This window comes from Cololabis saira, chromosome 9, assembly GCF_033807715.1.
Source record: "Cololabis saira isolate AMF1-May2022 chromosome 9, fColSai1.1, whole genome shotgun sequence".
Classification (NCBI taxonomy): Eukaryota; Metazoa; Chordata; class Actinopteri; order Beloniformes; family Belonidae; genus Cololabis; species Cololabis saira.
The window spans coordinates 27,416,563-27,442,478 of record NC_084595.1 but is presented as its reverse complement, the minus strand read 5'-3'; the positions used below and the strand labels follow the sequence as shown (position 1 = coordinate 27,442,478).

At 39.2% G+C, this 25,916-nt stretch overlaps 1 protein-coding gene across 2 annotated transcripts in view; it reads right to left on the bottom strand.

Annotated features, from left to right (window-relative positions):
- Positions 1-18,598, bottom strand: part of LOC133450403 (EGF-like repeat and discoidin I-like domain-containing protein 3) — a 141,205-nt gene extending 122,607 nt beyond the window's left edge. For both annotated transcript variants that reach the window (XM_061729016.1, XM_061729017.1), the window contains exon 1: positions 18,282-18,598. In XM_061729016.1, coding sequence (XP_061585000.1) covers positions 18,282-18,348 — 67 coding nt within the window. In that variant the 5' untranslated portion in view covers positions 18,349-18,598. The remainder of the gene's footprint in view (positions 1-18,281) is intronic.
- Positions 18,599-25,916: the final 7,318 nt, after the last annotated feature.

Sequence of the window (25,916 nt, the reverse complement as noted above, 5' to 3'; positions counted from 1 at the left end):
ATGAATGCTCCATTCATTTACAATCAAAATATGAGGATGTTTTGATAAATGTTCTTTAAATTAACAGTCTTTTTTATTTTACATCCAGTACATACAGTAGATCCTCATTTTTCTAAACGTGCTTTTCCATTCATTTTATCCCCCAAAATTGCAGTGATTTTCATCTTTTCCTGCAACTCAGCAAGACGGAAGTTAATTACATATTCCAAAATGTCAAACCGTTTTTTTTCAATTTCCAGTTGGTAACTGCATGTTAGCACAAATGTCACCAAGGTTCTAGCTCCACGTGTCTGCCTGGAAGCACTAAATAAATGCGACCACTCTCCTCTGAATTTTAACACTGAATAACATGGTCACACATGACTTCTTCTGGAATGACATACAACACTTTTCTTATCTTATTCAACTGTTGTCAGACATGAAAACCTATGTGTTCACTGTATTACCAATTCTCATCACCATGCCATATGCCTACATTAATACTGCCTGCTTAATTATCAAATTTTTCCCGCTGATATAACCCATATTTGGCTTTTCCAACACTAAGTGGACACAAAAATCCAGCTATTAATTCTGATTTTTGAATCTGAATTTTTTGTCACTTCAGCATGTGATTACAGCTTGATAAGATATCCTTTCGTGTTACTAATGATGGTGATGGATCGCAATTCTGTAAGTCATGAACATTTTGAGCATTAATAAGAACAAATGGGGAAAATTTTGGATAAAAGTGTATTTCAAACCATATCAAGAGGTTGGAAAAGCATTTTACATTTCTGAAATGATGTTTCAAGGTCGCGTACACGTTCCTGAAGAGCCAGGGTTACATTTCTCAGCAGGTGTGCAACACTCAAAAAAAAATCAATCTTCTTTTGCTTGATCCTTTCACATATAGCTGCATTCTTATCACCTCCTCTGGAGCTAAATATCACCAATAAAAGATATGATTGCTTCCACTCTGAACCATTTGTGTCCTGCATCCATAATAGTCATATTTGCTCACAAATATGATGTTTCCGGCTGTTGTTGATTCAAATGACATGCGCTGTCACATTCACAAGAAAGTCTGATACAAAGACAAAGCTGGACAATGTGTGTCGTCATGTCAGGGTAGTGCATGACTTGAGCTCTGAGCAGATCTTACCAAAAAAAAAACAACAACAAAACGTTTATGACCAAAAATGAGCATCCATAATCAGTATTATGTGATAAAACTCACTTTGACTCTTCAACAAATGGTATCACCATCTCAAAAGGCCTGAACACGCAAAGTTTCCTCTTTGTAGTCTTTATAAAAACAAATTATGTTGCCACAAAAGCCTCAGAGCAGAGAGCTTTAAGGGGGTTTTCTTTCACAGCCAGAGGCATATTACCCCCTTATGTTTGGGTGAGCATCCCTGAGAAACGATTCCAGTCGTTTAAGGCCACCTTCACTGATACTCCGACTTCATAGTGGGAGTAAACCAATATTCAGCCTTTACCAAGTTCCATTCCCACAGGAGCCCAGGATTCCAGATAAGACCATCAAAGCTAGAGTGCATGGTGTGGTTAAGATGTGAATATGTTCAAAGAAAAAAAAGAACAGAATAGCTTGAGGTAGCTTGAGGGGAGGAGTTAGAAATGCCCAGCTAGCACCTTTCTTTTCTTTAGTATCCTTTTTTTTCTTAGTGTAAAGGTCTCCACCCTTGTTAGGCGTAAGCTTGTGCCCGTTCTGCCCTCTACTGTTGTCATTACTGTGCATCCTGTCTCAGCCAACTCTAAGCTCTGGAAAGGTGCACAGAGGGCTTTCGTCTCAGGATAAGATCAATACTTCTCCTCATCACGGGCCAGCGGCAGTAATAACGCACACAGCCCAGGGCCTGCAGCATTCGCAAGATTTTCCAGCAACTTGGGAGCTCTCCTGAGGTAACAGTACAGCACCAAGCATGAAATCACAGATCGTAATAATATTTTGCAATAACTCCCAAACTACTGTGACATTTTAGATGCGAGGATTTTAAGACATTACATTTCCTCAAAAGAACAGAAAAATGATATCTTCTCATGCTGACATTGCAAATAAGAATAACATTTCCAACTACTGGAAATGTCACTGAATCACAAAATTATTCTCCAATGCGTGCAACCTGCACCTGTCATAAAAGGCCTGTTTCATCACAAAAATTGAATTCAGAACCTTTAAATATTAAACATCCATGGGGTGAAGTTTAGGTAGTTTAAATCCCACGTCTAATATAAGCCTTTGTGTAAAATGATTTATTTTCATATGAAACATGAAATACACAACACTATTATCCAAGTCTCTGGACACAACAAGGAACGGCTGTTGTCCTTCAATCAGAAGATTCTTGGTTCCTTCTCCAAATAACGTATTCTTATGTAAGATACTGAATCCTACATTGAGGTTATCCTACACAGTGTTCTCATTTATATCCTCAACAGGAAATAAAATAGGCCAGGGTTATTTGGGGATCAACCCCAGCACATGTGCCTTAAAACATGCAGGGCTTCATTTAAAGTCTGAATACATTCTTCCATCCATTAATCCATCATCCATACCTGCCCTATCCTGATCAATGGCCACAGGGGAGCTGGCGCTCATCCAAATAGTCACTAAAAGTGGGGCAGGTTTGCCAAACAGACAAGAGGAACACATGATGATGCACATAAACATCTACAGTAATTTTAGGCTCATCATTGAATGTTTTTAGACTGTAGAAAAGAATCAAATCATCCAAAGAAAACCCATGCCGGGAGAACATGCAAACTACGCATAGCAATGCCTCTGGGCAGGAACTGAACTAGAAACCTTCCTGCTGTGAGGCTCCTCAAATATCTCCAATGATATATAGGTATACGCTTTTACTTTTCTCACGTTTTAAGCCATGCAGAGCAAGTATTTACCATGATGGCTTGCAGACACAACTATCCAACTATTCCCAGACTCTGAAAGTTTGAGCGGAGCTGTGTTTACAGATCTCACATTGCAAGCGACTGAAGAATGATGTATAAAATAAAAGTAGTAAAAACCGAAAAACAAGCCTATATTTCCACATAGATTTCCAGTGGTTGTATTTTAAAGCACATAAGACAACCTCCCCTCTCCACACATCCACACAATCCCTAAGCAGCTTCAGAGAAAACAGCAGCTTCGGTCACTAGTCATTCAGTCAGACGTGAGGGACAGACAGCTGGATAGCTGAGTGACAAGTGGATGGACAGCCAGGGATCAGAAACCCCATCTAATAAAAGAACTGCTGCTCTATGTCGTAACCATCTAGGCCGTACAAAATCATACTCTACCTTCAAAGCAAAATTTAAAGAACTAAGCTAGCAGCTCTGAGGGGTATTCCAGAAAGCAGGTTCAACAAACTCTGAGTCTAAACCTGAACTCTGAGTTGACTTACCCTGAGATAGGAAACTCAGAGTTTTCGGTTCCAGAACAGCGGATATGAGTTAGTTCAATCAACTCCGAGTTTGTTAACCTTGAGTTAAGCGCGTGCAAGAAGAAAATAAAAAGCCATCATCAATGGAGCCCTGATACAACGATTCACCATGGCAACCGGCGACAACAAAAGGTCCAAATACTTTTTTTTTTTTTAACTTTATTTAAAATTTCAATTTACAAAATCCGTTTGATGAAACATTAGTTTGCATCTGAAGATCCACATACTTCACGCCACTGGAGTTAGAAGTGTTAATATGTGCGTATGGCGAGTATGAGAGCATATTTCGGAAAAAAAAAAAACACAGCTGCAGCAGCAAAGGAGAGACAATTGGCGTGGGAGAAAGTTGCTGCAGTCAATGCATAAATTTGAATGCAGTATTCATTTAACATTTAAGCACACTGTCTTATAATATTACAGATGAAAACAGTGGTGGAATGGTATTGAATGAAATTGTAAGAGCTAACTTCTCCATCTTTCTTCGTCGGGTCTGATTGGATCAATTCCAAGTTCCACGTGAACTAATTAACTCGATCAGATTTTGACTCAGCCTCATATTGTCGTATTATTGATAAATTATATGAAAAAAGTGTCCTCTCGTCATTGTCTTAGTCACCTTGAAATATGTAAACATTATGAGGAAAGCAATGGTGTGAGCACAATATCACACCATGGCTAGGAGTCAGGCTTGTAGTGCTCGAGTCAAGGACTTGGACCCCAGTCTGATTTGAGCCCTCATTTTAAAACAACTGTATCACTTCAACACGACTTGACTTGGACTCAACTAGATTCAATAATACCCTTGACATGGACTTGACTCGGACTCAAATTATGGGGACTAGAGGCTGAATTCAGACTTAAAGTCTGGTGAATCCGCTATTACTGCGAGGTGTGATTGCCAACCAGCCCAGCATCCATTATCCCCAAATGTTCAGGATGACGGGGGTCTGCTGGGGCTCATCTCAGCTGTGCAACAGCATCAGCTAAAGAAATTATTTAGGTTTTGTTTTGTTTTTTTTAATTCAAGATCTTTTTTATTGAAGTTTTCACAACATAACAAAGATGTAATGCTGAATGCTAATTACAAAGATTTTGAATAGGCATGGGCATGTTAATCACCGGTGTACAAAATGTAAAAAATAAATTAAACGGTATGAAAAGTAATAAAATAATAACAAAATAGGTTTCGTTTTTAGCCCTAAATACAAAAAAAAAAAACAAATACAAACAAAACTTAATTTAATTAAAGTAGGCAGTTGTCATTGTTTCTAAAATCTCAATTTACTATACTGTATGTTAAGAAAAATCTATCTTCACCTTGTAAAGTTTTAAGTGAAGAACTGATGAAAAATGAACAGACTTGTTCTGAATGTACATCAGACACGCTAAATGCATGTATCGCTACATTTTCAAGACTTTTTTTCAAGGTTTTGATGAAATAGTCACTGCAATTATATGGGAATTTGAAAAAGGTGTTTGTCCATGTCATTTTTAAAAAACTGTTTAGGTATAACTCAATTCCAGTTTAGAGTTTATTACCATCAGCTTTGCAGTCTAGAATGACTGATTGGTGCCGACTCGAGGGATGTGTCACCTTGTTTTTTACTTACAGCTCATCAAATGCTGTCATCTGGATTTACACAGTAGCAGTACATCCCATCGCAACCCTGAAATCCCAAAGCTTCCCCTCATGATAAATCCCAACTTATCCCCCTTCACCTAAACATGCACTGTAACTGATGCAAACTGTCAAGTGGTAGGTTAAAGAGGTTGTATTTTCCGTTCCTTTAGGCCAACAGTGAAGCATAACTAATGGAGATTATGACACAGATTGGCTCTGTGCTGATGTAAGCTTATAAACTTTGGCTGGAATCTTGAATTTACATTTTCCACAGTCAAATCAAGCCAAAATGATGAAAGATGTACCAAACTATGATCAAAACTACAGTAGGGGAACTTAAATCATCAACCTTAAAAACATAGACAGAGTAATCATCTGTGGTCATTTTTGTCAACCAATGCCTGAGAATGTCTAGCCCATTAACAGACAGGCATGTGCAGGCAGCCCTGAGACATTGCTCCTTGCTTTATTTAATAGTTGTAATTTCAGAACATATTTAATAATAATGTTTTAAGTAAAGCTTTTTAAATTTGTGACTTTGATACCGTTATATCAAATTTTATGGAGATAAAAAGAAAATTGGCCCAACATCAGCCATTTTACTCATGTATTTTATTTTTAATACATACGTGTATGATTAAAGTAAAAAACCTGCACAAATAAACAGTCTTGAAATATCTTCTCTGTAGTAAAATCACAAACTGGCAGGGAAACAGAACACTCTTTGATGATTGTGCTAATTAACTTCATTCCCAAGAATTCTATATCAGGTTCTTCCTAATTAATTAGAGCTAAACTAATTTAGTTTCAAAAATCTTTTACTGGATTCACAACATCTCGTCACTGTGACAATGTGATGCTTAATGTGAAACGGCTGCAGATTTGCCCTCAAAAAAATATCTTTCTAATGTTTTGTAATACCATTTGTTTGTTCCACTGCTGATAAGCACTTCCATCCATTTCAAATTTCTGCAAAACTACATCCTTTTAAAAGTCAAGCTAGATTAGTTTCTAGCAAAACACCCTTAAAGAATGACGGGAGATGTAATTCCCTAATGTGTTCTCTAAAGCATCTCCTGTTGAGTGAGAGCTAAAGTATGATTGACACCTCCGTCCTCCTAGCACTCATTGGATGGCCGACGTTACGTCTTGTGGCAAAACGCAGAGCTGCCGCCTTCCTCTCTTTCTGTCCCCATCCCCTCATCACCGCACGCTCGTTACAGATGCCCTAGTTTGCTTGTAAGTCAGGAGAGCCTCGCTAGCCTCATTACAAACTTGGACACCTCGTATCGTTTGTACTTTTTTTCCCAGACAAGATCTCCCACATCCTTGCTTTCATCCCAGGAGCAGCCTAAAAAGATTCATGTATAAAGAAGTGGAGCTCTGATCTCATCTGAATTCCCATTGTGAAGAAGACCGTGTCTGCGGTGGAAAGTGCTACTGCAGATTAGCAGGCGAGCCAAGTTAAACAGGCAAAGGAAACATGCGTTTTATTTGAAAAGTGTGTCACTTTCCAAGATTAATACATATTCAACAGCACATTGAGGCACTCTTTTGACCCTGCTAGTTAAATGTTTTCCTCATTAGCTCTCTTGTTGCCGTGATGTTTTTTCCATTTGGCATTTTGGATGAGAGGGGAATTATGCCGCACAAATGTATTCCATGACAGAGCAATGCTCTGATTAAAAATTCACAAAGGATTCACTTGCCTTGCAAATTCAAATGTTTAGTCTTTGTGCAATGTTTTCAAGACTTTTTCTTTTCTTCCAAGAGACAGGATGGCACAGATAGTTTCAAAGAACCATTCACAGGTTTAATAATCCCGAAATATTCAGCTGAGCATTTCTGTTTTATTTCACCTGTTTGTTTTTTTTCTCGTGAAGACCCTATTAAGAAACGTGGCTTGTCTGCTGCTCTTCTCGGTGTCAATGATTTGATGAATTAATCAAAAAAAAATGTTGCACTATTTTATTCTGTAATTGATGAAGAAAATAAGAATGGGACAGCTGTCTGCTGCAGACTTAAACCACTTCTATTAAAAAAACAAAGAAAAAAAAGCAGCACTCAAAATAAGAATTACTATTAATGTTTATTCATGGCCTACTGGTTTTAAATCATTATATCTGAACACATTATTCTAATGCGTGAACATCCTTTCAGAGTCAGGTGGGACATTTGTGTGTTTCTCCAATTTCGAGCAGGATGGGATGTAGCCACATCTCCTTAAAGACGTCTCATACCAACTGTACTCTATTTGTTCAGGTTAAAAACAGCCATTTTCTTCAACATTTCTATGGAAAAAATATTTTGCAATGCACTTCCGAAAAAAAAAGTAGGAGAAATAAAGCTTGCATGATTTGTTGCACCAAAAGTGACAGTGCACCACTTCTGACAATCTCACTGCACAGCAGGTCTTTAACTTTGGTGAATAGCTTGTTTGCGTGTGAAACTCTTAAGAGTACAAAAACTGTTGAGATGCTCTGTGTGACGTTTTTCTGCAACAGCAAAAGCATGTTGGGACTGCATAGAGAGTCGGAGAATGCCTCCTAATACTTTTGCCCTCATACATCACATTTTCTGTCCTAAGCTGTGCATTGTGTGCTCTGAAAAGGGCAGGCTTGACAAATTGAATTTTTTCCATCCTGCTTACCCGTCGGTCAGCGGGTTTCATACAGCAGGCACGACTTACTCAAAGAGCAAGTGTGTGAAGCAAGAAAAGGCTATGAATACAGTAGTTTTACAAGCGACTATGCGCCGTCAAGGGGGATTACCGAACCAACATTTAGTGTCTCATTTAATATGCACATACTTTAGAACTTAATCTTCATATACACACCCATGAAAATAGGGCTGATTTACTGTATACTCTGAACAGCATGGGTCAAAAAAAAGAAAAAAAGAGAAAAAAAGAGAATGAAAATGACGGAGCAAGCACATGCCCAACACTCAAACACAAGCGGCTTATTGGAAGGTGCTGGCGAAACCTAGTCTGTAGTTTTATTTGTAACATCAAAGCAGATTTTCACTAAGCTTCCACTGGTGTGATGAGTGACAATTACATATAGGATGTGTGTGTGAAAGAATGAGAAAACAAGACCGAAGGTAAGACATCCCACAAAGATTTCTCTTCCGCGCAATGAAGCTGGCTATTTAAAACGTATGAAATTATTCAGACCCTTAACGGTTTCAACATTATACACAGCACAAGACTGACTCCGTACCGTGTGACTGATCATACCTTACTGCCGGCATTCGAGCACGCCTAGCTAGGATAACAGAGGCAGGTTAGAAAGATCGCACTAGTAAATATTTAATGTACTTCAAACACTGGTGAATAATACAGAGACTAAACTGCAAACAGACTCGGTTTTGCAAAGAAACAGACAAAATAACGACATCGGCGTGATTATATTTGGTGAACAGTACAGAAAATAAACAGGTCAGGCATTCACAAGAAGATGTCACAGTTCACAGGGTCCCTGCTCGCCCCCTAAAGAAGCTTCAATGTAGGCTCTGACAAACGCAGACCTGCGCCTCCATACAGTAGAGTAAATGACGCATCCTGCAATCTGTAGTTATTTAGAGCACAGCCGTGGCCACAAATATAAACAATTTGATCATCTTGAACTAGACAGGCAGGAGCAGAACAAGTAAATAGGAGCTTAACCAAATATTACGATGAACACAAACAAAGACTAATGTATATTTAACTGCATTCCATTTAACCTGAAGCATATCAATGCCGCGCTACACACCCAGACTAGCTGCTTCTTTAAAGGGGTTTTTGATTCTGGCTCTCGGCTCTTTGAACGTGGGACAATACATCCCAGGAGTAATGTAAAACATCTGAGTTGAGGATGTTTCATTTAAAAACGACACTTCATACCACTACCTAAAAAAAACGCCCAGTGAAGTTGGATTACTGAGGCAGAAACAGAAATTTAACTTGTGCATGTTGAGCAAATCAAAGAAAAATATTTTACTTCATTTTAGCAGGTGCCCCTTACTCTCAATTTGCTGTTCAGCAAACATCCTCCTTGTCAGCATTCAGCGTGGAAGCAGGCATAATAAATAAAGGGATCTTTTTTTCTTTTTTCCACAGATTTTGAAAAATGAAGCGTGGATGTACACTGTGCAAAAGAAGCAGAAATGCTACGTAGACTTTGTGTGATGACATTTCTGGGTTACCGCTCCGAACTTTGCAAGCACACACAGACTTTATACAGGTAAAAAAGAAATAATAATAATTTGAAAAAAAGATAAGATAAGCTGAACAAGTGTAAACCATAACTGAAGAGCCTCAGAATAGAATTAAATGCACAAACAAATCCTCAAATAGGGCTTACATCTTCTACACATTAAAAAAAAGGAAAAAATGGATCACAAACAAAACAAATACAAAAGCTTTTTTTTTTTTTAGATTGGGGCATTAGCTGTCACCCATCAAGTATAAGAATGAGTAACCCACGTCTCTTTTGTGCTGAGTAGACATAAGAACTTAAGCCACTTGCACCCATTTGATCTCAAATAAGTAGATTGGGTTTAGAGGAAATGCACTGGTGCGGCAGAATCCACAAAACAAACTAAAGCTCATTTTTGTAACTCCTCAATCTCACGTTGACAAAGGCTGGCCCAACTTTAGTCTGCAACGGCTGAGTCTCCCCTTTGATAAACATAACTGTTGCAAACTCTGGTCTGATTTGAAAAAAAATAAAATAAATAAAAGTCTGTTCACCCCTGAGAGGACTTTAAAATCAAAGCATTGTATCGAATGAATATTAAGGGGTTGAAAAAGAAATTACAGACAGATACTTAAAAAAAATATTAAAGTATTTTACATCCTCACAAAGGAGTACATCACAGACATGTGCCAGGAGTTGGCTTTCTGTCTAAACATGTATTATTCAAAAAGGTCTTTGCATCATTCATCCATCCTTGTACATGCTTTAAACTCTGAAAATCACGTTGCAGTTTTAATTTCGGTGTTTCAAAGCGCCGCCAAACTTAAAGATGCTAAAATTCCTCACATCTTCTTAAACTTGTAGACTTCTGCACTTAATCCAAAATCATTTATTCTGCTTACTGATCTGCAGCAGAAAGATAGGCTGTTCCAGGAATGCCCACCGCTGATAAAGAAGGGCTGAGAGCGGCGTGGCAACACCCCGGAAAATCAGGCAGGTTCAGAGTGCTGAGCAGTCACGTCAACTACAGACTGTGGAATGCAGTCAATATCCAACTGGATGTGCTGTATCAGGTTGCTGCCCTGCTACCAAACTCCCATCTGAGACACATACAAACATCTGCAATACGTAGCAACATCTCAACACTAACTGTGAACGTGCAAAAGAAGACGTTCAGAAGCAGTGAGAACATAAGGCATACACAGAATTATTACGAGGATAAACAAGAAACAACTTCTATCAAAAAAAGCACACACTTTCTCTTTTCTCCATCCATTTGCAGCATTTTTTAGATTCCCAACGGGAAAACTAGGTTGCAATGTAATTACCATATTTTCTGGACTATAAGCCGCTACTTTTTTCATAGGTTTTCAACCATGCGGCTTATACAAAGGTGCAGCTATTCTGTGGATTTTTCTTCCACCGCTCGGGGTGCTCTAACCGGAATTAGAATCAAAACTAAGACAAAATAAATGCAAAGAAGAATACGCTACTTCTTCTTTAGCAGATAGAAGTAGAAGCAGATTTCAAACAGATAAATAGATAAATAAATACTGGTTATTTTCTCTTGGTTCTGTCCCGTTTTAATCAGCAAAGTAGCTGCCGTGTTAAAAGACACTGTTAGGAAAGGATCTATTTAGGTACAAACATGTACATCATTTACAGTTCAAAATCCTTCTGTACATGTAGTAAATATCTAATCTAACAACATCAATATCTGCGGCTTGCATATCTTTTATTTTAAATAGAGCGGATGCGGCTTATATATCTTTTTTTTATTATTTTTTAAAAAATAGAGCGGGTGAGGCTTATATACAGGTGCGGCTTATAGTCCAGAAAATACGGTATGCCTTTTTAAGTTAACCGGAACAGAAAATGATGAAATGTGTTTAGATTTCACATGGAAGTAAAAGACTTTGGAATGGGGACATTCTAAAAGTCTTTTTTTAATAGTTAATTCAAAATATAACATGATACCAGTCTACTGGGTTTTTAGGTTGACCAGAACTTCAAAATAAACACGATAATCTAATGCTGTTTAAAAAAGCATTATGAAAGTTTTACACAGCTAAAAATTGAACCGAACATGGAAAAAGGTTTTGTTCTTAAGTGAACTCTTTGTTTACAGACTACGAGCCCCTGTGTCAAGCAGAAAAAAAAAAACACAAAATGTACATCATTTAGATTACATATGAACAATTTTGAAACGCAGGATATTAAAAATTCTAATTTATGCTAATAAGTGAAAAAACTTCTACAGATAACTAATAACCTCATATTTTTCTACTAAATATATCTTTTTTTTATCTAAGATGCAGTACTGAAAAACTAACATTTTGGTTGCTTTGGGCAAACTATAAGAGTAAGTCATGGCTCCTCAAATGATGTTTTTTAAAAAAAAATATATTTTGTGTTAGTGAAACACCAAATAACCAATTAACAACTTTTAGATACACTCTGAATAGCGAAGTGATTAGTTAAGTGATTGAAACACTTACACTTGAATTTGTGCACATTTAGTAAACAAGGTTTTACAAACGTTAGCTTTCAGCCCCGTGGTCAGTCGCTGTACATGAAAACGTAAAAGACTTTAGTAAACAATATGCACCGATCAGTAAATCACATGTCAAATCAAACAAAACCAAAAGTGCCTCCATCGAAACTTGTTGAGCAAACAACAAAACTGATTTTCAAGTATTTTAAGCAAAGCAAATGGATGTATTCAACCTTTAGTGTGTGTGGATCAGGAAGGGAGTTTGTATAAAAGTCGAATGTTTTTCAAATATATAATAAATGTATTGACATATGACACGTAAAAAACAAAGCCTCCTCAACTAAAGGTTAAAGCGCTATGAATATATCACTAAGTCATTTATAGCTTCAGCATTTCTTCGGTCTCTAGAGAAACTTTTACAGTTTTCACGGAAACATGAAGAGCGGGAGCCGCTCTTATTGTTTTGAGATGCAGCTTCATATTATTTTAACACGGATGACGACCTTTCAGAAGAAATGTAAAACTGGTTGAGTCTAACTCTGCCGCTTTCTTTCCTCATTTCTGAATCCTTATTGAACATATTCTGCCAACAGCACAGAGAACAAAATAACCGGACTCTTGTGTTAGCTCCAGAATTGTGCTGTTAGCTCTCGTTTCCAGTCAGGCAGACACCGGGCCACGCCAGGCCCTGCCAGCAAAGTGACGCACGCCATCTGTGCTTGTTGGTGTTGAAGATTTTGGAAGCCAGGTAGACTCTAAATCAAAACTTGGTAAACAACACAACAATCCTTGGATGAGATTAGTAATGATTCTTAAGGTGTGGGAGAACACAAGGATCACTGGACTGGACATTGGACTAAAAGTTGTTTCCACCAATGACCATCAAGGTTAGTAGTTTTGGTAGTTAACTAGGCTGGTAATAAATGCATTCATAGAGAGAGAGAGAGAGAGAGAGAGAGAGAGAGAAGTGGCCTACAAAAGTTTGGATTTAATCATGTTTTGCCATTTGTATGGCTTTAAAAGCACCCATCCACCATCCATCCATCCATCCATCCATCCACTTCCGCTAATGTATGTTAGAGTCACGGATTCAAAAACACTGTTTAAAAATGTATAATAATGTAATTAATTATCTTCAAGGAGTAAATAAACATTTTTTTTTCAACCGCACAAACTCAAGCCTAAATTTGTCACTGATTCAAAAAAGTCCCAGAAGCTGTCCTCCAACTTAATTTCTAATGGAAATATTTTTTCACAAAGCACTCAACCACAAAATCGAGGTAAATTGTCTTCAAAACTTTGATAGATTAATCTGGTAAACTGCACCCATAATTTATTTTAATTGTGGGCAAGGCGGTGGCTTGGTGGTTAGCACTGTTACCTCACAGCAAGAGGGTTCCTGGTTCGACTCCAGGGCCTGGCAGGAGTGTTTCTGTATGAAGTTTGCATGTTCTCCCCCGTGCTTGCATAGGTTCCCTCCGGGTTTCCTCCCACAGTCCAAAACACGCATACTAGGTTAATTGATGATTCTAAATTGCCCGTAGGTGTGAGCGTGAATATGTCTGGTTGTTTGTCTCTATATGTGGCCCTGCGATAGACTGGCAACCTGTGGCTCACCTGTAATGAGCTGGGATAGGCTCCGGCAGACAAAAGGATAAAGCAGGTATAGAAAATGGATGGATGGATAGTATACTTTGAGATAATGCATTAGTTATTTAAACTCCAGAACAGAACACATGGCTAACAGAGCAGCAACACAGAAGACTCAACAGCTCAAAATAAAGCTAGTGAGAACTCAAGCCTATAAACCATCCCTATTACCGATTTTCAATGACAAAGACAGAAGTCCTGTAGCATCTCGGACTTTTCACAAAATGCAAAACTTGTTTACAGTTGATGATTTATTACAATCACGATTGAATGTTAAAAAAATTAAAAGTTATCCACATCCAATTTGTTCCTCCTGTCTTCAGACACAGGTTGATCTTAGTTTCATCTGTCCAAGGAATGCTGGTCCAGAAAGTACAAAGTCCATCCATCCATTTTCTATGCCCATCTTATCCTTTGCAGGTTAGCGGGGGTCTGCTGGAGCCTATCCCAGCTCATTACAAGCAAGAGGCAGGGGCTAGGCAGGTCGCCAGTCCATCACAGGGCAAATACAAAGTCTGTTTGCCTTTATATCTTGAAACTCTTGCAAATCCTTCTCTCCGTTGTATAGACCTGCTTGGATAACGATGTGCCTTCCTGCCGAGTCTTCTGCACTTGGCTGGATGATAATGTTGAGGTTTTCCACCACTGTTGTCTACAGCTCCGTTTTATGTTGATAATTTCACTTCCTATATTCCTTTTAACACTTTGTCCACTTTTCAGTCATACTTTCGACAGCTTTGTTAGGATTGTTAAGAAACATTGTCAACATCCAATAAGTCAACTGAAGATCTTATACCTGCTCACTTGCAGAACAGATAATAAAGAAATAGCTACCACCAGATGATGAAAATCTCCATCAAAAACCTCCTCTAAAATAAAAAAAGTGGTCTGCATAATACACCATTCAAATGCCTAAAAATCAGTGCCTTTCAGTCCATATTCATCAAATAATTACAACAGAAAATGTATTTAAGTAAACAGACACATTATTCTGCTTAAAATGTTCCCAACTTTCCTCAGCAGTCATTAAACTGCACTTTTGTCACTTTACTGCTGAAACATTGAACAGTGTGTTTTACATTAGAACATCAATGTAAAATATTCTTGCTACATGCACTATCCATCCAACTATGTAACAAAATCTGGACCATAAAAGTTATCAATATAAAAATTACCTATTTGGACTAAATACTGGCTGTATTTATTTTTGGCTTATCCAAGTATAATATTCTCCTTTAGACAAGTAAATAGTGACTCTTATCAAAGCCATAAAGAATTTCAGACATACAGTGTATATGCACAAATCTCAGACGGGCCATCATGAAACTTTATCTGCTATTTTTTGCCACACACACACACTCTGTGAGCTCCCAGCTGAGTCATTAATCACGATCCAGTGGGATTAGTTAAAACCAGTGTGTGGTCTCCTCAAATCTCTCACTACGAGATGATAAGCTGCTCCGCGTTTAGAGCCGAAACACTAATGTACACTGAACATGAACTGACACTTCAAATGAAACATTTGTAAAATCTTTTTACAAGATCCTATTTTTTCCTGGCAGAGCAACAGTCAGAATTTTGAACCGGCTTTATTAGGATGCAAGAAAATCACTGCTTATACCAGACATCATAACGCTGCACGCTACTCTCAGCAAACGAAAGACTTTTAACATGTCTGAGAACATTGAAAATCAATGTTTCCAGTGTTTTGTGTGTGAAAGACATTGATTTGAAGGATTAGAATATGAGAAAAAAAACCACAGACACACGAGCCATTAAAGCTGCGTGTGAAAGGAGGCTATTTTTACCACTGATCAGTCTTGTCTTTTTTCTGAGGTGATTTTTTTTCCACCTTTTTTTTTCCCCTTTCACGCTCAGAAGTACAATTGCAATATGAGAAGTCACCTTGTGAATCTACATCTGGGCCTGAAGCACAGCACATTATCTTAGTAGAATGAGACACTTTGGACCACTTATATGATTATTCAGTTACAAAAGGTGAGAATCAGACTCGACGACATGGAAAAAAACAAGACCGCCACATTCATTTTGCCTCCGCCGAAAAATCTTACGCGAGCTGTTGTCTCCCTAAAGAGCATTTCTTTTCTCCTCCGTCTGCCATCCTCATTTCATCGCTTTAATAAAGTTCTGCGGTAAGCGCTTCCTCAACGTGTGTCCTTGCAACCTTTATGGCCGTCCCTCCTGTGCCCTTCCATTAAGCCGAGCATGAAATGTGGGCAGGACTACCGAGGTACGACCACAGCACAAGACAAATAGCACTTTATCTATTAACGTGTCACCAGCAAAGACAAATGATCTCTCAGTCAAATATTAAGGTGATTAAAGAGCATCTGTGCTGACGATGAATGGCCCAATTAAGGTGCACAACTGTGGTAAAAGGAATTTTTTTTTTTTAAAAGAAAGAAAAAAATCCAACGTCTCGTAATATCACTCCAACACTATTTCCAGTGAATTTCTTTATTCATGGTGCGTTGTCCATTGAGTCATTTTGATTCCTTTGGCTATCGTGGCTGGCGATCTGACAGAAGTCCGACCTCTCTCCACCGATTGAAGGTTGTGCCATTTAAAACCTGAGTGAAGGGCACTGTAAAGGTAGGTCACAAGTCATTGTCTCTTAAAAGTCACCCGCACATCAGCCACAACCTTCAGCACATCTAATGAGTTTTTAAATAAATCACTATCGTCCACCTGCATCTTCCATTAACAGCCTTTCAATTCTCTGCAAACAGAAGCGCTGTCTCTCTCGCTGTTTGGCAAAGTGGCAACATGTGAATTTCAAGTTGCTTCAATTAAAATCAATTAATTAGACGCAAGCAATTAATTTTATCCCTCATCTTTGTTCCACGGGTAAATAAAGCATTAATTTGTTAATATCAGCTCTGCATTTCCATACAAACTTATTGTTATTCCAAATGGACCAGAAATCATAGGAGCCGCCTTCTGTCACTTTTCCTCCGTGATAATAAATCAGGACAATCTAAATCCACAAATATTCCAGCAATCTCACTGTGTCGACATCGACAGATTGCCTTTGACAAACTTCTTCAGACTTGTTGCTCAGAAAATCTTTGCCCAGAACAAACAATATCAACACAGAGCGTGATCCACCAATAGCACGCAATCACGCTCACACTCCAGATGGTTGTGCATTTGCCTAAAAAGGATTTAATTGTGCAGTCATTATGGTAAGACTGAAGCTGAAATTGAGATGCATTAAATTCATTATAAGCGATTCTCTTTACCGGCACAAAAGCATCTTACATTTCCATGCGCCGCGTGCAGTCATGTGCTCAGACTCCCAAACAATGTGTGCGAGTCAGCACCAGCAACCGAGCAGAGGATGTGATGTATTGCACACTGACTTGGAACAATGCAGTCTGTTTTACCTGAAGGCGAATGTTTCTACCACATCAGTTTGTTCCAGTGGCACTCCACGACAGCCCCGATAGGGTTTATTTGTGGCCTTTTCTGTCTTCAGACACTCGTTAAACTAACAGTAGAGGACCTCCGTATAATACTCTTAATGAAAAGTACAGATTATTTCTTTGTGTCATGAATCCAGTCATGGATCACACTGTATGGAACATCATCCATCTTCTTGTTAAACGTAGTCTGGATGGAGTTACAGCTGCACCCAGCGAAGAAAGAAATAGAACAAATCCTTTTACAAAAGAAATACATTTAACTTGGACATGTTTAATTGAAGGACTATTGGAGCATATTTTTAACTCAATGATCCTTAAAAAAATAGAAAAGTCAACCCAGGACTCCCGACTTTTTCCCTGCGTCCATTACTGAACTGACTCTAAGTTGACACTGTGGCTTTGGAAGGCTTGGAAATGATGCTTCAGGCACACTTCTTGTACGGAGACAGGTCTGTCTGACATGTGTGACTCCTGAGGCAAGTGTGTTGTTAAATGGATAAAGACAAGGAGAACGGCATGACCCACTTCCATCAGGCTACTATGCTGAATATCCCACAGGTGTTGTACTGGACTCTCCGAGGACGACATAAAGCGGGGGAAAGCTTTAAACATTTCTGTAACCCGGAGAACCAGCAGCAAAAAGAGGGAGGGATGGTGGAATGATCTGCACTGATCCAGGTCTACAGGTCAATCTATAAGCTTTCAACAATTTCCTTTCTGCACGAGGCATTCTGACAGCTAATGGTAAGACCCTTAAATTAGACTTGCAATGCCCAATTGACCTTTATGTGATGTCATCCACGTCAATAATGGTCCAGCTAATAAAGGAGGCTCTATCTCCTCTCAGTGATAGCATCTGCCTCTATCTATAACCCAGGAAAGCTTTCCATTTCTCTTTTTTTTTCCCTCCTCCTAATTCAGTTTGTCACAAAGGAGGAAGAGACACCATGAGTGTATTAGTGGAGCGAGTCAAACCTAGACGCTCAGCTTTTTTTTTTTTATCCTCTTAATCATCGCAGAGGAGCGAGGCACGCAGTTGTTGGTGATCAGTGTTAGGGCGTGCAGAAAATACCGGAGCAGTGCCCACATGCCCGTCGCTACTGTGCGCCCTTAACGCGCGCACCCGTTTGGCCCACATCAAAATAAAATTACGCACGAATGAAAAATTATTCTACCCTGTTTGTGGACTCAAACAAGTGTCCTATCCGCTACAAGTAACTACGGTGTCTGGAAATAAACGTATGACTGAAATATGTTAACATGCTGCTCATTTTCCGCCAACACAGACTCACTAGGACGCACATTAGATAATAATGGCTTCATCACTCCCGACCACTGTTGATCGCTCCGGAATACTTTCATGGTAGTCGCGTGGGGGAGAGAAAATAAACAGAAATGTGACAACTGTGGTGACAGCCTTGTCACTTTTCTTTTCCAACTCACCGTCGACGCGGTGTGGGACAGCGGCGCTCAGGCACAGCGCGGTGAGCAGCCCGAGCAGCGGTCCCATCCTCGCACAGCGGGCAGGTAAGACTTCCAAGGTTAGGAAAAGGGATGTGGTGAAAAATCACCAAAAAGTTCTCCTTCCCCCGGCTCTCTCCCGGCTGTGGGGTCGCCCTGGGAGAAGATGCTGCTGGAAGTCCTCTCCTGGTGAAGTAACCTCCTAAGTGACAGGGACGCAAACAGTCCTCTTGGATTTGGTCGCGCAGGAACAAGTGAAGTGGAGCTGCCGCTCCGCCGCTCCGCCGCTGCCTTGCCTTTCTTTCCTACCGCAGTGGTGCGATGGAGCGGAGAGACGGACATCTGCGGTCAAGCTTCCCCGCAGACGCAGCAGCTCCCACTTCCAGTTGTACCTACAAAATAAAACTAGATTATCAGATTGCTTTTATTTTGAAAATAACTATATCGCATAGAATAGAATATAATGGAATAAACTTTATTGATCCCCCACTTGTGCAGCAGCAAACATACACACGCTCAACAGTTTTTACTAAATATAGTAGTAATATAGTAAAGTACGACGGAGTATTAGGGCCAAACCAAGACAAAAAAAAAGGAAATTACGAGAATAAAGTCATAATATTACGAGAATAAAGTCGTAATATTAAATATATAAATATAACTTCACAAGATGCTCAATATTCCTAATTTTAACACAGGGAGAGACTGCTCTTCCTGTTAAGAGTTCTCATAAATTATATTTTCATAATATTACGACTTTATTCTCATAAATTACGACTTTATTCTCGTAATGTTACGACTTTATTTTCGTAATGTTACGACTTTATTCTCGTAATATTACGATTTTATTCTCGTTATATTACGACTTTATTCTCGTAATATTACGACTTTATTCTCATAAATTACGACTTTATTCTCATAAATTACGACTTTATTCTCGTAATGTTACGACTTTATTCTCGTAATGTTACGACTTTATTCTCGTAATGTTACGACTTTATTCTCGTAATGTTACGACTTTATTCTCGTAATGTTACGACTTTATTCTCGTAATATTACGACTTTATTCTCGTAATATTACGACTTTATTCTATTACGACTTTATTCTCGCAACATTATGACTTTATTCTCCTAATTTTACGACTTTATTCTCATTATATTATGACTTTATTCTCGTAATTTCCCATCTTTTTTTGTCTTAGTTTGGCCCTAATACTCCGTCGTAGTAAAGTATGAAAAAGTACAAAAAAAAGTATATCCTAAAAAAAAAACAATAAATAGCTAAATAATTAAAAAAGAGCAATATAAAAAATGAGCAATGTACAAAAGAAATACTAAACCCGAAAAACGAATATATACATGTGCAGGTTATTGCACTTATTGCACTTGTTGCAGGTTATTGCACTTTCAGAAAAACAGGTTATTGCACTTGAATGACTAGAGTTGGTTGTTGTAGAGTCTGATGGCTGTGTGGATGTATGTGTGTTATCAAATGGTGTGAAGATAGCTCCCTCGACCTAAATGTAGCAAAAACCAAAGAAATTATCATAGATTTCAGGAAATCCAGTGTTGACCCCAAACCGAGCACTATTCACAATGAAGAGTTACAAATAGTACAAACGTACAAATACTTGGGCACTGTGTTCGACTCGCAATTGAAATTCAATGAAAACACTGACGGCATTGTAAAGCGAGCAAACCAAAGGATCTATCTGCTGAGGTAACTCAACTCTTTTGGTATCAGCAGAAACATCTTGTGTACCTTTTATCAAACTTTTATTGAGAGTATTTTAACATTTTCTTTTATATGTTGGTTTGGTGGTCTATCCATGAAAGACAAGAAGTGTCTGAAGAGGGTTTGCTCTAAAATTACTGGAGTCCAGCTGAAAGACCTCTGCTCTCTTTGGAAAGCACGGGTGGTGCAGAAAGCAGACAGGATACTCTCCCACCCTGATCATGCTCTGGCCAACCACTTTGTAATTATGCCCTCAGGTCGGCGGTATTATGTGCCGGTGCGGAAAACAAACCGCTATGCGGATTCCTTTGTTCCGTCTGCCATAAGGCTGCTAAATGCAAAATGAAACTTGAAGTTCAAATCAAATCAAACTTTATTTATATAGCACTTCTCATACAAATAATGCAACACAAAGTGCTTAACAAAAAAAACAAATAAACATAAAACGTATTAATGCCCTGCCCCCCTCCCCCTCCCCCCCTCCCCGCACACAAGCACACTACAATTCACCGGAGGACCTCAGGGTCCGTGAGGGTCGATAGGGTAAAAGTAGTGCAGACAAATAAGAAGGCCCAAGACAATTAAGACACTTAAAAACTAGTAAAATAACCTTAAAATCGATCCTGAAGTGCACGGGGAGCCAATGCAGCGATTTTAAAACAGGTGTAATGTGCTCCCGCCCTCTGGTCCTCGTCAGCACGCGTGCGACTGAATTCTGTAATAATTGTAGGTTGTGCATGTTCTTTTTGGGAAGACCAGAGAGCAGGGCGTTACAATAATCTAAACGACATGAGATAAAAGCATGCATTAGCACCTCCGTACTAGCCTGAGAGAGAAACGGGCGGACTCTGGCTATGTTCTTAAGTTGGTAAAAACCTATCTTTGTTATGTTTTTAATATGTGGAATAAAAGTGAGCTCAGAGTCAAAAATCACGCCCAGATTTTTAACTGATTTTGAGGGTTTAAAATCCTGTAACTTTGGTAAAAGTTTCTCCCTCTGGCCTTCGGGGCCGATGAGTAAAACCTCTCTTTTGCCCTGGTTGAGCTGTAGGAAGTTTGCTGCCATCCATGACTTGATGTCTAAAATACAGTTAAAAAGGGCATCGATTGGCCCATCTGTCATCAGGAGACACGGCGATGTACAGTTGTGTATCGTCAGCGTAACTATGGAAGCTGATGCCGTGTCTCCTGATGACGTCCCCAAGGGGCAGCATGTACAGATTAAAAAGAGTTGGACCTAAAATTAACCCTTTGGGAACCCCACACCTTATCTTATAGGTTCCTGAGGAACATGTATCCATACTTACGAAGAAACTTCGCTCAGTGAGGTAGGACGTGAACCATTTAAGAACCGTACCAGAGAGGCCGACCAGGTGCCTTAGTCTATTTAATAAAATGTGATGGTCTACTGTACCGAAGGAGGCGGTTAGATCCAGCAGAACCAAGAGTTTTTGGTTATCTAAATTGCACCTGATGTCATTTAAAATCTTTAAAAGTGCTGTCTCTGTACTGTGGTTCATCCTAAAACCGGACTGATGAGCCTCTAAAATGTGTGTTGAGTTTAAAAATTCATTCACTTGATTAAAAACAAGTTTTTCTAAAATTTTACTTAAAAACGGTAAGTTGGATACAGGCCGGTAGTTATTTAAAACATTGGGGTCCAACCCACTCTTCTTCAGAAGGGGCTTCACCACCGCCGTTTTAAAGGCGGTGGGGAAGACACCCGTCTGAAGAGAACAGTTGACCAAATACAAAAGCTGTTCCTCAAAGAATTCATAGAGTGTTTTAAAAAACGGTGTGGGAATGGGGTCTAAAATGCAGGTTGTGGGCTTTACCTTGGAGAAAACTCTACAAAGTGTCCCCGCATCAACCAAGGTAAAACTCTCCAGTGTTTCCTCAGATAAAAGCACTGATCCAGGTGTGTTAAGAGTTAAAATCTGTTGAGATAAAAGACTGGATCTAATGTCATCAATTTTACCCCTGAAGTGGTCTGCAAAATCCTCACAGTAATGGTCTGTTGCTGTCTTATGGGATCTGTTCAGGTTTCCATTTGTTAAAAAATCTATTGTGGAGAACAGGAATTTGGAATAGTTTTTGTTATTTAAAATTAGGTTTTTGAAATGGGCGGTTCTTGCTTTTTTAATACTGTTATTGTAATACTTAAGGTGTTGGCAAAAAATGTCATGATGAACTGTTAATTTTGATTTCCTCCATCTTCTTTCGGCACTCCTGCAGTTTCTTTTTAGTTTCTTTATTTCCTCAGTTCTCCATGGGGGTGTAGGTTTTATGCTAATTATTTTAGTTAAAATCGGAGCCACTGAGTCCAGCGTTGTTTTGAGTATTTTGTTAAAATTGTCAACGATAAAATCACAGGGTGCTGGTAAAATCTCTGCAGGAGTGTTCTGTAAAAGATCTGGATAAGTTTTCTTGCCATGAACTACTGTGAACCATGAGGGTTTGCATTCTGCTCTGCTGTGCTGTCACTGGTTGTGGTTGTTGTTGCTGATGTGGTCGTGGATGTTGGCCGTTTTGTGTATTGTGTGTTGTTGCTATGGACAGGCCGACTGTAAAAATGAATTGCCCTTTGGGATTAATAAAGTATTCTGATTCTGGATGAAGGACCTGCGGTAGCGTTCCTTCTTGCAGCGCGGGTGGAGCAGTCTTTGGCTGAAGGAGCTGCTGAGGGCTCCAGCGATGTCATGTAGGGGGTGAGAGGGGTTGTTCATGATGGAGTTCAGCTTGACCAGCATCCTCCTCTCACCCACCTCCTCGGCAGAGTCCAGAGCACAACCAAGAACCGAGCCAGCAGGGGCGTCAATTGGGTATGGCAAGGTCTGGCAGCCGCCACACCTTGGCTTCAAGGGAAAATGTAAATGTTTGTTTTTTAAATACATTTATGGAATTACTCTGTGTCTATTTGTATTGATTATTCTATTAATACATATAGAATAACTACAAATGCAAATCAGAACAACATGATCGATTTCACTAGTTATTATACACTGCAAAAACTCAAAATCTTAACAAGAATATTTGTCTTATTTCTAGTGAAAATGTCAAATTTTTTGTTTTTAGTTTTTAAATCTCATTACATTTAAGACAAGACTCAAAAACAAACATTTTCACCTGTTTCAAGTAGATTTTCACTTAAAATAAGTGGAAAAATCTGCCAGTGGAACAAGATTGTTTTGCTTGTAATGAGAAGATAAATATTGTCCCACCGGCAGATTTTTCTACTTATTTCAAGTGAAAATTTACTTGAAACAGGTGAAAATGGTCAAATAACAAGTTATTTTTCTGGTGATGACTCTTGTTTTAAGTGTAATGAGATTTTTTTGACTAAAAATGAGACATTTTAACTAGAAATAAGACAAATATTCCTGGTAAGATTTTGAGTTTTTGCAGTGAGCGAGACTGCATTTGGAAAAGTTCCAATTTTCTTGACCACACAGATCAGCTACATAGCAGACTTCTGTGATGAGTATTTGCTGGACGTGTTGATTGATACTCTAGTTAAAGCAGCACAACGGAACTTTCAGCTTTTCTGAGTTTGGCGGCATCTTTTGGACAAAAGCGGTAGTGCTTTACCAGAAAGAACACTACGTTTCCCATGAGCACCAGCGCGTACTGCCGGAAAACTCCTGTCCCCGTCGCGTGCATTTGTTTTGATGAGAGGAGACGGGACACTTTCCTGTTTCACCAAGTGAACAGACAGAACGCAAAAAAAAGATTTTAAACTGCTGGAAAGGAACTGGAATTTACCGGGATACCTTAAACAAGGAAGCCAGGGAGCGGTATATGGAGAAAATAATGATTATGAATTATTATTAATTATAATAATATTTAATCCCTACTGAAGAGCCATGTGTTTCAATAAATTTGTATAATAGTACAACATACAGTACATGTTTTGTATCCTTCTTACTTCTCTTTTCTTTTTTTTTGACTGTTATATTATGACAGAGGCGTGATTATTTTTATTTTCCTCGTGAGATTATTTTTTTCCTCTGCAGCTACAAATAAGAGTTAATATTTTTTCCTCAACAAACTAGTTTTATCTGAAGATTGGGGTTAATTGCACCGCAGAGAGCTGGCCAGCAACTGCATTTAGCTGGCGAAGTGGGGAATAAAACCCGTGTTTTGATCCGACCCCGGTCTGCGTGAGTGTTTGTGGTTTAAGGCTGATTTATGGTTCTGCGTTAAATCGACGCAGAGCATACGGCGTAGGTTACGCGGCGACACGCACCGTACGTTGCGTGTCGCCACGTACCCTACGCCGTAGGTGTGCGTCGATTTAACGCAGAACCATAATTCAGGCTTTACTGTGTGGAAGCCGGTGTTTGGTCGTTACAGCCGCGATCCAAAGCGAGCCGACGACTCTTTCACTCTTTTACTTTGTTATATCAGATACTTGGTCTCCGTGGTTCTGCCTCCGAGCAGGAAACCGTTGAAAAGTTAAACCATTAGGATCTTTTCCCCACGTCTGTTGTGTGTGGAGCTGCTGCAGCAGCAACGGGTTACCAGCTTCTGCGGAGCTCTGCGCTCCACGCCCCGCCCATTTTCGTCTCGACTGCGAATCGGGAAGGAGGGGGAAGTGACGTATGCCGTAAAGCAGTCAAAGTCGTAACGATTTGTAGTTTTTTAGTGTGGCAGGGTTCCTACCATGCTCCTCAAAGTTACATAGTGCCAGTGAAGGTGATACAGACCCCCTCAGACCATGACAGAGGTGTCATTAAACCTGTTGGAAGTTGATGTACCATCACAATGACTCTGGAAATATGATATTAAGGTGGAAAAGTTACGTAGTGTCGCTTTAAGTTCTGTGACTTGTTAACCTTGCCATACCTTAGCTTTGACTGAATTGACGCCACTGCGAGCCAGCCCTCCTCACCAGTCGGTTCAGTCTCTTCCTCCCTCACTCATATCATTTTGTGTATTGCAATTGCAATTGTTTATTTATTTGCGTTAGTTTGGCAAAATTAATGAGATTTGCACGCCATACTTTGGCAAAAACAAGCTTACCTCATCAGGCGGGGGCAGAATGGGCGGCTGCCCCGGACCCACTGCTGCGTGGGGGCTCACGCCGAAGAGGAAAGTTGGACTGTACTATAACACTTGCGTTCATAAGGATAAAGTTGTTTAAAAAAATAAAATAAATAGTCCATTCTCCCCGTGTGTCTGCCTGTCATGCACGGGTTCGTTCGCGCGCATTTTGTCTGTTTACTTTTAGCCAGTTGTCGCATCAGAGCAGGAAAGTCATGCTGAGTTTCAGCAGCTGAAGTTGATTAAAAATTGATTGATGAAAGTTGATGAGAGCAAAGTAATTGTGACCAAAAAGACGATTCATTAAGAAATCCAGTGCTGAGGTTGAGGTTGCCAGATCTGACAGGTTCCAGCCCATATGCAACGTAAAACCCACCGAAATAATGAAAAACCAGCCCAAATCTTACATTCTCTGTTAAAACCATAAATTATTAAATGCGTAATACATTTCATCTTCACATTACTAAATAGCCCAAAAAGAGTTCAGGCTCCAAACAAAAACTACAATAACATTGAGTAGATTAAAGCAAATATATTATCAGTGAGTTTATTGTGTAAGTTTCTACTTTTCTCTGCCATAATGGAAACTTTTTTGTTAATAATTTCTCCTACATATTTGGTAAAAACCAGGAAAAGCAGCCCAAATATATATTTTTCAGCCCAATTGGGCTGAAACCTGCCCAACCTGGCAACACAGAAAATCCGCAGGAGATTCTCCTCAAAACGATGAAAAAAAAACAAAACTGTTTAATTAATAAAATGAAGACCCTTGGATTGAGATTTTAGACAAATTAAGACATTTAAATGCCTTATTTGAGCAAAAATTGAATTTGAGATTT